This window comes from Podarcis cretensis (assembly GCF_951804945.1).
Source record: "Podarcis cretensis genome assembly, chromosome: 5".
In the NCBI taxonomy this organism is placed as follows: domain Eukaryota; kingdom Metazoa; phylum Chordata; class Lepidosauria; order Squamata; family Lacertidae; genus Podarcis; species Podarcis cretensis.
This window is the reverse complement of record NC_137174.1, coordinates 57,292,819-57,308,158: the sequence shown is the minus strand read 5'-3', so window position 1 is coordinate 57,308,158 and position 15,340 is coordinate 57,292,819. Positions and strand designations below refer to the sequence as shown.

Sequence of the window (15,340 nt, the reverse complement as noted above, 5' to 3'; positions counted from 1 at the left end):
TCTGTTCAACGTAGTGCTAAGATTATGGTTTCCTTAGTGCAAGGGTTTTCCTTATACCACAATAATTTATTTCCATCTCCTCCACCAATGCCCTCCACAATCTGTTTTAGGGGTTCTTCCAACCTTCTAGAGCAGACTCGGAGGACTGGGATATTCCCATTGGATTAGTGGGAATTCTTGTAAGGGCTTCTGCCACTGCAACTATTTAGTTGTTTAAGGCCCATTATTTTGCTAATTTGTTGCTGTTTGCTGCCCTTGACTCCTGGGGGGGAGGGGTCAGATAGAAATTAAATAATTAAAATATTTCTAAATATATTAAGAAAAGCATGAGTGAGATACCGCTCAGGTTTTTTCACACCGAGATTCATGCTTTTCAATTTTTGATTGACAAACCCATGACATTAACACACAACGATTAACACATCTCCAGCATGGAATAGAATTGCCAGTCTACAAGCATGCTTGGGAAAGGTGAGGTTGGTGGGTAGAAACTTTTGCTGTTACTCTCTGAATATGATAAACTAAGCTTGTTCATGGCTTTGGGGATGAAGTTAAAAACACATTTATTCAGGGATTTATTAGACCTTGTTAAGGATGCAGTTGATAATCGCAGAGGTATCCCAGGAGCTATAGGATATTGTGAATCTCCCTCCACAGGCAAAGGGGGAACTGCATTGCTAGAGCTCCTTTCTGGATGACTTCAGAAATTTCTGAGATTGTAGCTGTGATGGGGCTGAAAACAGGGTAGCTTGTGTGGATGTCTGCTCAACAGGATCCTTGTCTCCCTCATAGCACCAAACAGAACCAGAAACCACTGGCATGAGAACATACCTAGTTAATTCCCTTGCTTAAGAGGCAGTTGAAGGGAACAAAAAAAGGACAGAAGCAGGGGCTTAGGAGATGGAGTGTACCTCTGTTGTTGATCTCCCACAACTGCCACCAGAAGGGTTGCTCTGCCTGTGGTCTTGAGCCAGTTACCCTGGCTTCAAGGGATCAGAGATGCCTTTTTAAGGGAACGGGCTAATGGTTAGAAGATGCCTTCAGTCTGATCCAGCATAGTATCCAATACCAAAAGGGAGATCTCCCAAGTGAGGAGTGCAGGCCCTCCATCTTCTCCAAACTGGCTACACCATTGGCCATTATTGTTTTCCCTAGGTTATTTTTGTGGCTAACAAGAAATTTGTTGCTAACAAGAAAACAAGTTTTTGAGGGGATGGGGACTTCGGGATCAAGAAATCTCGGAGTTCTCCTCATGACATTGTAGCTCTCTGGGTATGTTTTTGAAAGCTCATGTAGGGAACTAGCCAGGAAACGATTGACGCTGCATATTTATAACACTGGATGGCCCTGAAAAGGCAGCTCATGTGTCTTCTAGAAACTTTATTCTTTTTTTGGAGCTTGGGGAGGGAGACTGCTTTCCTTGTTCTTGTAATGTCACAGTGGCTGTGTGTGGGCATCACGATGCACCATAGTTTATGTTTTAGCGTGGACATGCAGGTGTCAGGAACCAGAGTCAGATGTAGGTCAGCGATAAAAGAATACAGTGTTTGAGATGTTAACTCTTTAACGAAGAAACCAAAACAGCACAGGCTTAGTGATCCCAGTAGGTCTTGACACCCAATGAGGCAGTTGCAAGCACAGAAGGTTCGCACCTTCCCACAGCTGCCTAAGTCCCCTCCTCTCCAGGGTTTTTTTTCCAAGCAATTGGGGACAGTGTCTTCACACAACAATCTCTCCTCTCCTCTTTTCATTTCTATGTGTGTTCTGAGAGACCGGGGGGGGGGGGGGGAGAGAGCTAGCTGCAGCAGGAAGGGGAGACTCCCTGGATTCTTCAGCAGCCGGCCTCATCTCTGTCTCCTGGCCCTCCTCCTCTCCAGCCTCTGAATCAGGACTGCTCTCTGCCTCAGACTCTTCCTGATCACGAAACCCTGTTGCCTTTGGACATCTCCTTCCTTCATATGCCTCCCTTTCCCCCCTCTGACCACTCATGGTCATCCCACCACCAGTCTCCTGGCTCTGAGCCTTCTTCCCCTGCGGGTTCCCTTGGGGGTTTCCCTGCTGGTTCCTCCCACTACTCTGCCTCCAGCCAGTCCCTGACAGTGAATGACTCTCGTTTCACTGTTTCACCCAGCAGGAGAATCAAACAACAAAGCCAGACTTCACACTCCGTTCAAAGTGGTTTATTTTGCTGCAAGCAAGTCATGATGTGAAGCCAAGCTTTTGCTCTTCGCTCCCCTTTCCTAGTTTGTTTGAGGGTTTCCTGGCATGGACATTAACGCTAAACCTGGGCAACATTGTTTGTTGCTCCCACTTGCACAAGGAAAGGAACAAAGCAGTAGTGATAGTCAATGGGTTTCTGTGAAGAGTGAGAGCTAAGAGTTCTAGAAGACATTTTGACTTATGGCTCTCACTGTAGGTGTGAGATGCAAACTCCATTTGATACATTACATCAAAAGCAGTAATGCATAAGTCATTTTAAAATTATCCTGCTTCCAGGTAACTTGTAAACCAGTTCTGGAACACACTTTTTCTGACTCTTGATTTTCCTCTGTTTGTCCCTTTTCTTGCAGAAGATGCTAGTGAAGCAGCAGGACCGCCTGGAGGAACGCGAACAAGACATTGAGGAGCAGCTCTACAAGTTGGAGTCTGACAAGCGGCTGGTTGAAGTAACTTGGATTTCTCTCTTCTTCCCTCCCCTCCCTGGTATTAGATGCAAGAAGGATGCTGGGCTGCAATTACCCACCAGTCAAGGAAATATCTTGATAGAGGAACTGGGAAGGGAGAAAGTTTCAGCCAGCATAGCAATAATGGAATCCTAGATTATAAGACCTTATTCTGCCAGAATGACCTTATAAAGGGCCTGCCTGCTGTAGCTCCTAAGCAAACCCAGTAGCCAAAAGTTAAAGGACACAAGGGTGTGAAGTCTTTGGCATAGAGAGCAAAAATGGCCGACTCTTCAAGCATCTCTCCGTACAGCTGTAAATCCAAGAACTTGCTTTGTTCAGCAGGGACGGACCTCTCAAGGTTTGGTTCCCATCATCCTATCCCTCCTGGTGCCTTACTTAAGTAACCCTACTTTCTTCTTCTGTGATGAGGAACAAAGACCAAGAGTCCTCACTCACAGCCTCCTTCTAGTTAATATATACCCCATTCTCTTCCTGGTTGCCTGGTGTTCCCTCTGCAATGGCTACTAGTTTAGTTTCCCCCAAACTGGATAGCCACTTTATCCTGTTCCTTTACTGAACAAGTCTGTATTCATGTGGCTCCCTCCTAGTCTGATCAAAGCAAAGTCAGTAACCTATGCTTTTTTGTTCTTCAGAAAAAAATTGAGAGCCTGCGTAGGTGCCCTAGGCATAGCTACTGCATAAAGGAACACCAGTCATTTAGTTTCAGAGTGCATCCTCCCCACCCAGCCTCAGTCACAAAAGATAAAGCAAGTAGGGATGAAGGGAGGCTAACGAGGCATTTTTCTTCCCCCTTCTATACCACCAGGAGAAGGTGAACCAGCTGAAGGACGAGGTGCGCCTGCAGTATGAGAAGATGCACCAGATCCTTGAGGAGGATCTGCGCAAGACGATGGAGATCCTAGACAAGGCCCAGGCAAAATTCTGCAACGAGAATGCTGCCCAGGTGCTGCACCTCAGCGAGCGGATGCAGGAGGCCAAGAAGCTGCTCAGCTCCGTTCAGGTCATGTATGACAAGACCGAGGACATCAACTTCATGAAGGTGAAGTGGGGGGTGTTTGGGGAAGGGGAGGGTCTGGTGGAGCACTTGGCAGCAGGAATAAGGGAAGGACTTGGAGCTTATGCGACAACCCCGACCCCAAAATGGCCGCTTTAAGCTGCCATATGCCTCAGCTTGACACAGCTTCACTTTCATCCACAGAAATGGAAGCTTCTGCTTTTCCCTCCTACCTTCCATGAATTAATTAACTGTTTGGCACAACTGGGAGTCCCACTCATTCCCTACACTGGGCTACGTACCTGCCTAAAGAGCGTCATGAATGTTGTCTCTTGTGTGGCTAAATTGAGCCCGTAAGGATGACCAAGCTTCAGAGGGAAGAGCTCAACCCAGGGTAGTTTCATCTTCCGAAAGATCTCAGAGATGCGGAGTAATGTTTATTTGTCCGGGTTACTTCTTGTTTTCTACTTGTGTGTAGATACTCAAGAACATCATGCAAAATGTGTGTGCCTTGTGACATTGTCATACTGAAATTGTGGAAGAACTGATTGGAAAAGGATTGGGTACCCCTTTCTTTATGTGTTACTAAGAGCAGAGGGGTGTTGGACATATAGCAGGGAGACTCAGGTTCAAATCCCCCCCTTGGCCTTGAGCCGTTCACCATCTCTGAGTCTAACCCACTTCACAGAGTTGTTCTGAAGAGAAGACAGGAAAACGCTGTGTAGGCTACCCTGAGCTCTTTGAAGGAAGTGGTGGCAAGTAGCACATTATCAGAAATGTGGAGCTGGCGGAGCTCTCAGGGCATAGCCTTGAATGCACATTATGCAGCATTCAGGCTGAAGCTAAGGCAGCCTGGCCAGGCAGTGCCTGGAGCCCTAAGCCTAATCTACCTCACAGGAATGTTATTTAGAATAAGGAGCATCTGGCAACCCAAAGTTAAGGATTAATCTAGGAAGGTGTGCTAGCTGCCATAAGAAACACCAAGCATTTAAGGCTGGGGGAGGGGGGTGATATATATATGGGTGGTTACTACTTTGGAGTAAAGTTCCACCAGGGAAAAGCTCAACATTTCTTAGGTTCAGGAAGATGGGATTTGCAATTTTAGGTGCTGCTTTGTATAACATGTCATACTAGGATATTTACGTTGCACCTGGTGGGGCACCGACATGTCCCCAACAGATTTCCCTTTCTGGATTCCTAAACTGAATCTTGTCATGTCATGCAGCAGGCTAATGAATACAAGGGGCATCTCAACTTGTGCTCTGGTGTAAGATATTGCTGAGCAACCCCCTCTCGGGTTAATCTCCCCATCACATAGACCAGATGGCCCACTCCTCATTTTAGAAAGACGATATGCCCTTGACCCCTTGAACAGTGCTGTCTGTCAAAAAGAGGCTTTCCAAGTAAATCTCAGCAGCTGATTGGCAGGGTATTTACACCCTACTGGAGTATATCCCTTTAGCTGAGCTGATCCACCAATGTTGGCCTAATTGTGCTTCAATAAATATCCAGAACCTGGAGTGGTAGCCTGTAGCAAATGGATTTTTTTAATTTATTTTTTTGCTAGGGTGCAATATAGCTATATAAAATGGCCTTTGAGCTGGAGGATAGAGTTTTTTGTTGGCATTGTTCTGACAGTAGGGAGATGACATGAGGCTAGAGTGGTGGAGGGAAATGAAAGCAATAACCTCTGTAATCTTGTGCCTCGGAGTTAGTGGTTTGTTCTGGACTGTAGCTAAAGTGACAAGTTAAAAGTCTAAAATCAAGATGCTGATTTAACTATGTTGTTTGTGTGGGGAGCTGAAGTTCCCATAATCATCATCATCATCATCATCATCATCATCTGAATTAAAGATTTACAAGGCAGTTTCTGCCTGGCACACCTGGTTGCTTTAGAGAGCATACTCACAAGACAAATGAAAACGGCCCTTCTAGTTCCACCTTTGTTATCCTGAAGGAATGGAGCCAAGCCATAAATTACTCAGAAGAATTCTTCAAAGTGGCAGCATTTATTTTGCTTTTGTTAAGGTGTTGTGCACTGCTAAGGACTGAGCTTGAAATCTGGTGGCAGATGCTTCCATTCAACAGAGGGATGCAAAGGTGTTGTTTGAGTCTCAAATAATAGACTTTTGGTATAGTAACGGCAGCTTAGCATTACGTAGTACTTCAAAGTGGATTACATATATTATCATTACAACGTTTTTACAACAGCCCTGTAAAACAGCTCAGCTTTATCTACCTTTAGTTCATTATAAGGAGCTGCATAATTCCGAGGCTAGTGACCTACCTGGCTCAGTACTGCAGCCCTGACTGGCATTGGACTTCAGGGCCTTGGCTTTGTCAGCCTTAGCCTTGTTACCTAAGATCCTTCTGCTGCAGATGCAGGGACTGAATCTGGGATCTCTACCTATGTGCTTTGCTCTGAGTTGTGGCCTCTCTCAGATAGTGCTGCTGTATCTGGAAAGTACAGTGTGTGGCTGTTTGTGAGGATGGGTGGTTGAGTAAGAGGAATGTCCTTTATATGAAATCAATGAGGGTGCGAGGGAGACAAAAGAGAAATATACAGAAATGGGAAAAGGTGCTGTGCTGTGCCACAAGAGGTCTGCATGACTTACAGCTTCTGATTCCATTTTCTCTATTGCCTCCTAGAATACCAAGTCGGTGAAAATCTTGATGGATAGGTAAGAAATCAATTTCCTGGCAGTCTGGGTTTGGGTGAAGGAGGTTGCATGTCTATGATACACCTAATCTAGAGGATCTTCTTTGGGGAGAGCAATAGGTAGCAAAAGGAGTGTTTTGTAGACATCTGAAGCTACTGTTCCTCCCACGGCATTGGGGAAACCTTGCGATAAGAGTTCCATCAGACTGTGGTCTACTTCATTCATGTGGTCCCTGGCATGTCTAAAAAAACAGCAGGTAAAGGCTGTGGTACATAGGTGGTCTGTGGACAAATGCCAGCTCCCTCGGCCTGAAGTGAGATGAGCACCACACCCTATAGTTGCCTTTGACTGGACTTAACCATCCTTAAAAATCATACAGCGTCTAGCATTACAATTGCTGCAACAGACAGAAAAGTCATCAAGTGGGGGAGGAGTTTGGGAACTGCTGCTTTATCGGGGAGTTACAGTCTTGCTAGAAGTAGGGATGAGGTGCTATTGCTGAATTCTAGTGTTTATATCTTGAGCTCAGCAGAGTGCTAAGAAGAGAAGAAGCCTTATTTACTGTGAAAGAATTAGGATGCATGATCTGTTCAGCTTTCCTGAAAGAAAGCTGAGAGAAAAATGGATTATAATGCCTATCCACTTCCACAGGTAGAAAATACTTGGTACTAAAGGTATTTTTTCATGAATTGGAGGGAGATGAGATGAGAACTGATTGACGAGTTGTGCAAAATCCAGTTAAAAATCAGCACAGCGTTTTCAGGGGCAATTCTAACCTGCAAGACAGGTTGTTCACACTTTCTAAGAATCTTGTTGATCAAATCCCACCTCTAAAAGAGTGTATCTTCTTGAACTGCACTCAAGTCATGCCTCTGTCTTATCTGTTGGTCCTGTGTTACTTAGCTGTAGGCAATGTGTGTGTGCAGTAGTGGCACGCAGGGGGGGCGCTCTTACAGCATTGGGTTCTGCTCTGTAGCTCCACCATCAATGCAAAATAAAAATAAAATTAAACTGTGTTAGTGAAACTAGGTAATTTTGATCAGTATTAATGACAGGAAAACGTTGAAAGAGAATATGGTAGTGAATGGAATCAAAGCGAGTAATGTGGCGCGACACAAAGTCAAGGAAAGAACCAGCTGGCCCAACTCAGAAGGGAATTACAATCTGCTTTCCAGCAGATAGTAGAAGGAGGAAAGTCAGTACAGTACTTCAGTCTGTAATGTCGTATAATGCCCCCCCTTTTTTTAAAGGACCCAGAACTGCACAGGAGGCAGCCTGCCCCCTCCCAAGATTGGCCACCTCAATTCCAAGCTCTTCCTGAATGAGATTGCCAAGAAGGAAAAACAGTTGCGGAAGCTTCTGGAAGGTGAGTGATGTCTCTCTTGACCCTTCCATCTCCTAGGCACACCTGAACCCAGGAGGCAATGCTCTAACCTGTCTTTGTATACGATACACAGCCTTGGTGTTGCTGGTCAGAGTGGTGCTTTGAACTAGTAATCCAAATATCATTGAAAGGGTGAGGGTGGGAAAGGTAGGGAGCGGATGTTCCATGTAATGGTTTTCTCAGGGGCCAAATTTATTTTTGCTGTATGTTATTGTTTGAGATCAGACTCTTGGATTTGATCATTACTTGTCACCAGCTAGCTACCCTGAGATTAAGGCAAATGATAAAAGCCCCAGAAAATTCTGCAGTCACATGTAATTTCTTCTATATATATAAAAGTGAAGTAGGAAGTAGCAGTGCTGGAATAACTCAGACTGTCTTGAGCCTCCCCAGCCCCTAGGCTTTCGAAGCAGAGGAGAGTGATCTTAAAAGGGAATGGGCAGTTTGTTAATGGTAGTTCTTATTCCTGCAGTGCGGTTGATCCCAGAGTAATCTTGGGGCAATTTATGATCTCTGATTAGGAAGGAAGCCTTTTCTTTGTCTTTGTCTTGTTTTTGGTACCTGTCTTTCAAATCAGGAACAGTTGGATGTTACACTTGGAAATACTTGGATGATGTGTTTTTATGACTTAGAGAAACATGATGTCCAGGTTTGCAACCTTTAACTCTGATATTTCAGGCTAGTTGTCTCTTCTTCTCTTCCTCCTGCCCCAATGGACAGTGTTGCATCTGACTTCTCATTGTCCCTTGCAGCCCCGCTCTACTTGGAAGTACTGTCCACTAAATCTTTGGGAAGGACTTACTTCCAATTAACAAATTGTATAGGGTCTACCACCTTTTAGTCTGATTCCTAAGCATATTTGCGTGTGGCATTTTCAGGGGCTCACTCGTATGTAACATGGCATAAGTTTTCAGCCATAGCCTTCCTCTTTTGGTCTCTGTATTTCTTTCTGTGTGTCCAAATACAATCCCAGTGCCTTTCAGGAAAGCTCTTATTACTCTCTGTAAGAAACCTTAAATGTACATGCTGTTTTCAGCATGACTATGACTCAGCAAAGATAGTACTCCTGTCAACCCCCTCTTAAAAACACTTTCACTTTTGGGTTGCAGTAACAAAAACATCACAGGCAACACATGGGAGGGGAAACATTGCTCTATAAGTTGGCTGTAGTTTGGCTTCAGCTGGAGTGCTTTTCCATTTTTGAAAGGGATTCAGTGTGTGTGTGTGAGAGAGACAGAGACAGAGACAGAGAGACAGAGACTGTGGGTTAAGCATGCAAAGAAAAGATAACGCAGCTGAGCTTGACACAAAGAAGGCTTTGGATATGGTATTAGATTTGGCACCCAAAATAGTGGCTGTTGTGAAGAAGTAGGTGAATGGGCTGTATGCCAGGATCATAATGCTCAGCCACATTTTCTTTTAGTGTTTCTGCTTAGGTAGAGTATATTCTTGAAGTGCAAAAATGCCTCTTGCTGGCCCGGAGGGAGAGAGGTGTGGCTGGACATATAAAGTGTTTTATTTGCAGAGAAAGCTCTGGCTTTTGTGTGGCTGAAATGTAGACAGTCACACCCATTGCTCTGCCCACTTTTGCCTTTGGTTCCGCCTACCCCTGGCATGCTGTGCCCCTCCCCACTGAAAGAATGCCCAAGGAGGAATGCAGCAGCAGCCCTCTGGCTGTACACAGTTCCATGGAGGTAAGTCCCACTGAGTTCAAAGGGACTTACTTCTGAGTAGGCGTGTATAGGATTGCAGTGTGAGGCTAGGATAAGAAGCAGGGGGTTCAAATTGCAGCCTTCCAAATCTAGGATAAATATTGAAAGGGGTGGGGGAGAACCCTCCTGAATTCTAAAAGCAGTTTGGCAGTAAATCTATTTCCCTTCAGCAGAGATAGAGCTTCCTTCCCTGGGAATTTTGAAGAATAAGCTGAATGGAAATCTGTCAAAGGTGGTTTAAATCTAGGGATATCAGGGAATTGGAGTCAGCTCCCTGATTCTCTGAGTCTGCAAAGAGAATAGCCTATATGCTGAAAATCTCTTATATTCCAAGCTGATGATCAAGAAGCCTTTGAGAAGCTACTAAATATGAGCATTGATCTGCAACTAGTTTTGCCAAAGGGTGAAAAAGTGCAGGGCAAGCACCAGGCTGGATAGCAGAACAACCAAGAATACATTGGTAATTATTGCAGGAGATTCAAAAAAAGAGAAAAAAATGACTATTGTGGAACAAGAAGTTACAATGGTTTAATGAAGCTTTCTCCAACCCAAAGCACTCCAGGTGTTTGGGAGTGCAGTGACATTAGCCCTAGACATCACAGCAGCTGTAATCAAAAATATTTTGAGGACACAAGGTTGAGGAGAAATTGCTTGATGGGTCAAAAAGGGAATGATCTTCCAGGCAGAGGGAGCAAGCGACATCTCACAAGGTTTGAATATGAGATTGGGAAAACAAATGTCAGGGCTCATAGAACTCTATTTGGCTCTAGAGGTATCTTGGTGTTTGCTTGCATGACATCACCACCAGAGTACCTTAAAATCCTGGTCTGGATTTTCAGCCATATGTGGACTTGAAAAATTGAATTGCACATTAAGCTTCACTTGCCAAAGAAACTGCAGTGAGAATCCAGCTCAGCTTTGTCTTCTCCAGGTGTTGTAGTTCTCTCCACCCCCTTATCCCTTGGTTTCTTAGCCCCTGGACTCTGCTAAATTACTCCACTAATAATACAGAGCATCCCAAGTCTGGACTTGCCTAGCAAGCAGGGTGTGAGGTAATTCTTGGCTGGCAGAGGACACTTAATGCAACCAGACATTCACCTTGTACCTGTGGCTGGAATAGGCCAGGGGGTGGGAAATTAGGGACATGGTTAAAGGGTTGTGGCTATAAAGCTTAACCTTTGAGCTCCTGGGATAGGTCCCCAAAAGCCAGGTTCTGCATCAAAGACACCTCCAACTCAATTATGCAAATACAAGAAGCAATGCATATTAGCACCATCTTCAGATTTTTGGCACTAGACTGTGGATATGCCATTTTGTGAAACTTGTATTTTCTGTTCATTTGTTTAGTGTAAGAACTGAAGGCTGGCAGGCAGTTCTGAGTTCTAAAACAGGAAGGGCCTGGGATGTTGCCTTTTCCTGTAGTGTTTGGCACTATGCAGGTCTTCTCTGCCAGATTATAGAGGACATTATGTGGTCACAGATTTTCTGGTTCCACATGCCTCTGAAGGATCATTCTCTGACATTTAGTACTTGGTGAGTTTATCCTAAAACAAAACCCCTTAACTTACTTCCATGCCGGGTTTGTTTACATAGTGGAAGAACTAAGAGAACAGTGAGCAAAATGCCAGGAAAATCTGTAAATGATTGGCGACTCTTTCCCCCAGCTTGTGTTATTGTGCTTTTTAATATGTGGTTGTGAGGTCAGACCTTATACTTTGACATTCTCTGCTGAGGCCTATATTGCTGTGTGGAAAACTGGGCAATTGGATCTCTGCTGGAGGAGGGGAGGGGTTTGCTTCTAGTTGGCTCACGGAACTTGAAAAAGAGGGCTGCCTTCTTGCTCAAGGTGACAGCACGTTGTCTTCTCTGTTTCCTTCAGGTCCCTTCAGCACCTCGGTGCCGTTCCTGCAGAGCATCCCTATGTACCCTTGCAGCGTCAGTAATTCAGGAGCCGAGAAGCGCAAGCACTCCACAGCTTTCCCGGAAGCCAGCTTCTTGGAGCCCTCCTCGGGACCTGTGGCCAGCCAGTATGTGAGCCAGGGGGCTTCGGCTGCTGAAGGCCAGTCTGCACAACCCATGGTGCCTTGTAGCTCCACCCAGCACATAGTAGGACTTCCCAGTGGCCCCCAACCAGTTCACTCTGGCTCGATGTTCAACCCGTCTCACTACCCCAACAGCACATCATCTCAGCAGTCTGTGCTGTCTCAGTATGGTGGGCGCAAAATCCTTGTCTGCTCCGTGGACAACTGTTACTGTTCCTCAGTATCCAATCACAGCGGGCATCAACCGTACCCACGGTCAGGCCACTTTCCATGGACAGTGTCGTCGCAGGAATATTCCCACCCCCTCCCACCTGCTCCCTCCGTACCTCAGTCGCTTCCGGGATTGGCAGTGAGAGAATGGATTGATGCATCTCAGCAACATGGACGCCAGGATTTCTATAGAGTTTATGGTCAGCCTTCCACCAAACACTATGTCACCAGTTAACCATCTGGTTTGGATAGAATCTTTACTGATTTTTGAAAGTTTTTTTTTTTAATCTAGCTTTTGTTGTCGTTGTCGTTTTTAAATCAAACCCATTTCCATTATTCCCTACCACTTGCCAGAATCTGAGAGGGGCATTGCTGTCATCTCTGTCTTTAATTTAATTTTTTTTTTTAAATCTTCCTTTGTATCAGGATGGGCGGCAGGGTGGGGGAAGCTGTGGAAAAAAAATTAACAAGGATATCAATCAAGCATCTATTTCTGGATCATGTGACATTGCTACTTTCCGGTTTGGAAAACTTTTAAAGGGACAGATGATCCTTTTCTATTTCAAAGTCTCTGGGCTCTTTTGGTTTTGCTTTTTAAAATTCTTTTTCACCTCCCATTTTTTTAAGAGGAGAAAATTTCTATCATTGATTCATTAAGAAATGACATTTGTAGATTTTTTTTTAAAAGGCTGATTTTTTTGTGTTAAAAGACCACGTATCGTGCATATTGGCATTTTTTTTCCTTCTTTCAGAGATTTGTAAATACACAATGGCAGGAAATGAAATGCACAAAAAAAGGGAAAAGAAACTTTTAAAAAAAGAAATAAAAAAAATCTGTTTTAGTTTCCAGGAGGGAAGTGTGTGTGTCAAGATGCACACATTCCTTCCTGTGTTTCGTTGATGCAACTTCCTCTAACAAGCACTTTGTATTAAAAAAAAGTGGACTTCCTGTTATAAGGTGCAGGTATTTATTCTGTAACCAATTTTAGAACACACACAAAAAATATTCAAATAAATGTGATCACTTAGTGCACATGCTTTGTTCTGCTTTGCCTCCGCGGGCACTATTACAACCAACGCCTCGTCTGGGAACAGGAAAACGTTACTCAAACAGAAAACTGACAGCATTTAAAAATAGTTCACACTCTGCTTTATATGCTCCCTTTGGAATTATCTCAACCAGAAATGCAAGTACCAGGTAACTGTTGAAGAAGGCTAGTCAAATATGCTGCACAATATCCTGCACCTTCTGGAGTAAATCAGGAATATAGTTCAGATATTATCATCGAATTGAACATGAATTGGTGTAGTACTGCAGAATAAAAGGTATATGTAACTTACGGGTATTTAGAAATAAGACGCACAGCATGTGACAGATGGGTTCTTATACTCCTCACCTGCTAGGTAAAGGTAAAGGTAAAGGTACCCCTGCCCATACGGGCCAGTCTTGACAGACTCTGGGGTTGTGCGCCCATCTCACTTAAGAGGCCAGGGGCCAGCGCTGTCCGGAGACACTTCCGGGTCACGTGGCCAGCGTGACATCGCTGCTCTGGCCAGAGCCAGAGCCAGAGCCGCACACGGAAACGCCGTTTACCTTCCCGCTGGTAAGCGGTCCCTATTTATCTACTTGCACCCGGAGGTGCTTTCGAACTGCTAGGTTGGCAGGCGCTGGGACCGAGCAGCGGGAGCGCACCCCGCCGCAGGGATTCGAACCGCCGACCTTTCGATCGGCAAGCCCTAGGCGCTGAGGCTTTAACCCACAGCGCCACCTGCGTCGTTAAAAATGTGAGACTCGGTTAAATTAAGAAAGATGTAGCTCTTCATATAGGATATTTTGGCCAGTGCATTGCAGTGCAGACTATGTCACACTCTTTGGTTTCCCAAACATTTCTTCTTTCATTTAAAACACCATTTTCTAATTAATTTGGTAGCATTGTTGGCTATACTAGAGATGCAGTTTTTAAACCATTAATGAACATTAATGTATAGCTCTGTTGTACGATATGTAGGATACAGTCTCATGTACCCTGTCATCAAACGCAGTGAGTCTTACCTCTGGGTGTATTTGCACTGGATTGCACTATTGGTCAATCTTATTTTTTTTACCTGGAGTTTAAATTCACCATCCCTTTGAACTCCAAGTACAAAACAACTCCTTTTAACCCCTGCTTTTGCTTCTGCAACATTTGTTTTTTTGTCAAAGACAAATGATTGGGGCTGAGAGAGAAGTGATTTACCCAAGGTCATAAATAGTAAGCATGGGAAAGTAAATAAGTATTGGTGGGGACTGGACCCTAAACATCAAGTGCTATAATCATCCACATCACCCTCGCAAACCCAATTCCCCTTCCAAAACTGCATCCTCACTTTCGTTTTCCCCCTCTGCTTTCTCTACACGAAAGAAAGAAAATCACCCCTTTTTTCTCTCTCATGCAGGTCCATTTCCCCATCAGCAGCCAGATCCTATGCATTAACGCCTGGGCCTCTGTTATCTTCCTTCCATCTGCAGTGTAAAAGAGTAGGAAAATAAAGACAATAAAAATTCAAAATATGTGCAGCCAATGAATTTGCAGTCACACCAGTGCCAGAATCAACCAGCCTGTCTGCCTGACTCAACAATGGAAGCACCATGTGGCACTCATGGTCTGTAAAAAGAGGCAGAGAGAGTGAACCAATTTTATGCACTGAGTTTCAAGCATCTTGTTTTTATTTAGGTTTTGTGCATGCACATTGACTTTTAATGGTTTGATTCATCCTAAAGAACAGGGCCAAATTACAGCATCATTTTTTGTTTGTTTTTTGCCCTCAAGATGGCACTTAAGTATGCCACTTTTGAATCAAATTGCCTCATCATAGTGTGATACATTATTATTATTATTATTATTACACTTATGCTGTTTGACTGTGTTAAAATCTAAGCGGGTTATAAGAAATATTAAACGGCTATAAATAAAAACAGTTAAACAAAATTTTTAAGATAATTAAAATGAACAGTAAGACGTATTAAAATGTGGCTAGATCTGCCTAAACTAAAATTTTCTATTCAAGGGATGAAAAGAGCACAGTGAAGGTGCCTGACTGGTGTCAATAGGCAGGGATTTGAAGTTGTTTCTATATTCTCATCCATCTGGTATGTCTGGAAAAGTTTGAAGAGGCAATGATTAGTCTATCAATTTCCAGCTTTCTGTGGTTTAGCTTTCTTTGGTCATGATTCCTAATCCCCTGAAGTTCATCCCATTAATATCTTAAGAGACTTGTGGATAGTGGCTTTTCATCAGTAATGGAATATCCCGCTCCTGCCCTTCTCCACAGCCATTTATATGCACATGGCCGGACTAACCATCTCAAGATCTGTTCTAGACAAGCGGTTCTATTTGATTCATTACTTTTTGTCAACTTTGATCAAATTTGGCTTTCCAAATTGCTAGGGTGGTGATGGTGCTGAGTAGTGGCTTGCAGTTACAGAGCTTCCATCCTTCAGTTGATGCAGTGCAATTAGTCGGAATAAGGAATGTGACCAGTCAGGTATATGGGATGAGTTTGGGCTGTGGCCTCTTACATAAGTTTCTATCTTTCTTGATCCAGCAGGAAAAAAGGCAGCCACGATTACTCCCAAGTGGCACAGCTAGAGTCCTGCTTTCTTTGGCATAT

The 15,340-nt window shown here is 44.1% G+C and overlaps 1 protein-coding gene across 3 annotated transcripts in view; it reads left to right on the top strand.

Moving 5' to 3' along the window:
• TRIM8 (tripartite motif containing 8) overlaps positions 1-14,238 on the top strand; it is a 69,491-nt gene extending 55,253 nt beyond the window's left edge. For 2 of the 3 annotated variants that reach the window (XM_079977470.1, XM_079977469.1), the window contains exons 3-8: positions 2,571-2,666; positions 3,493-3,726; positions 6,331-6,362; positions 7,592-7,707; positions 11,317-11,889; positions 14,126-14,238. In XM_079977470.1, coding sequence (XP_079833596.1) covers positions 2,571-2,666; positions 3,493-3,726; positions 6,331-6,362; positions 7,592-7,707; positions 11,317-11,889; positions 14,126-14,163 — 1,089 coding nt within the window. In that variant the 3' untranslated portion in view covers positions 14,164-14,238. Of the gene's footprint in view, positions 1-2,570; positions 2,667-3,492; positions 3,727-6,330; positions 6,363-7,591; positions 7,708-11,316; positions 12,723-14,125 lie in introns of those variants that run through there. The other variant, XM_079977471.1, reaches the window with a different exon arrangement.
• Positions 14,239-15,340: the final 1,102 nt, after the last annotated feature.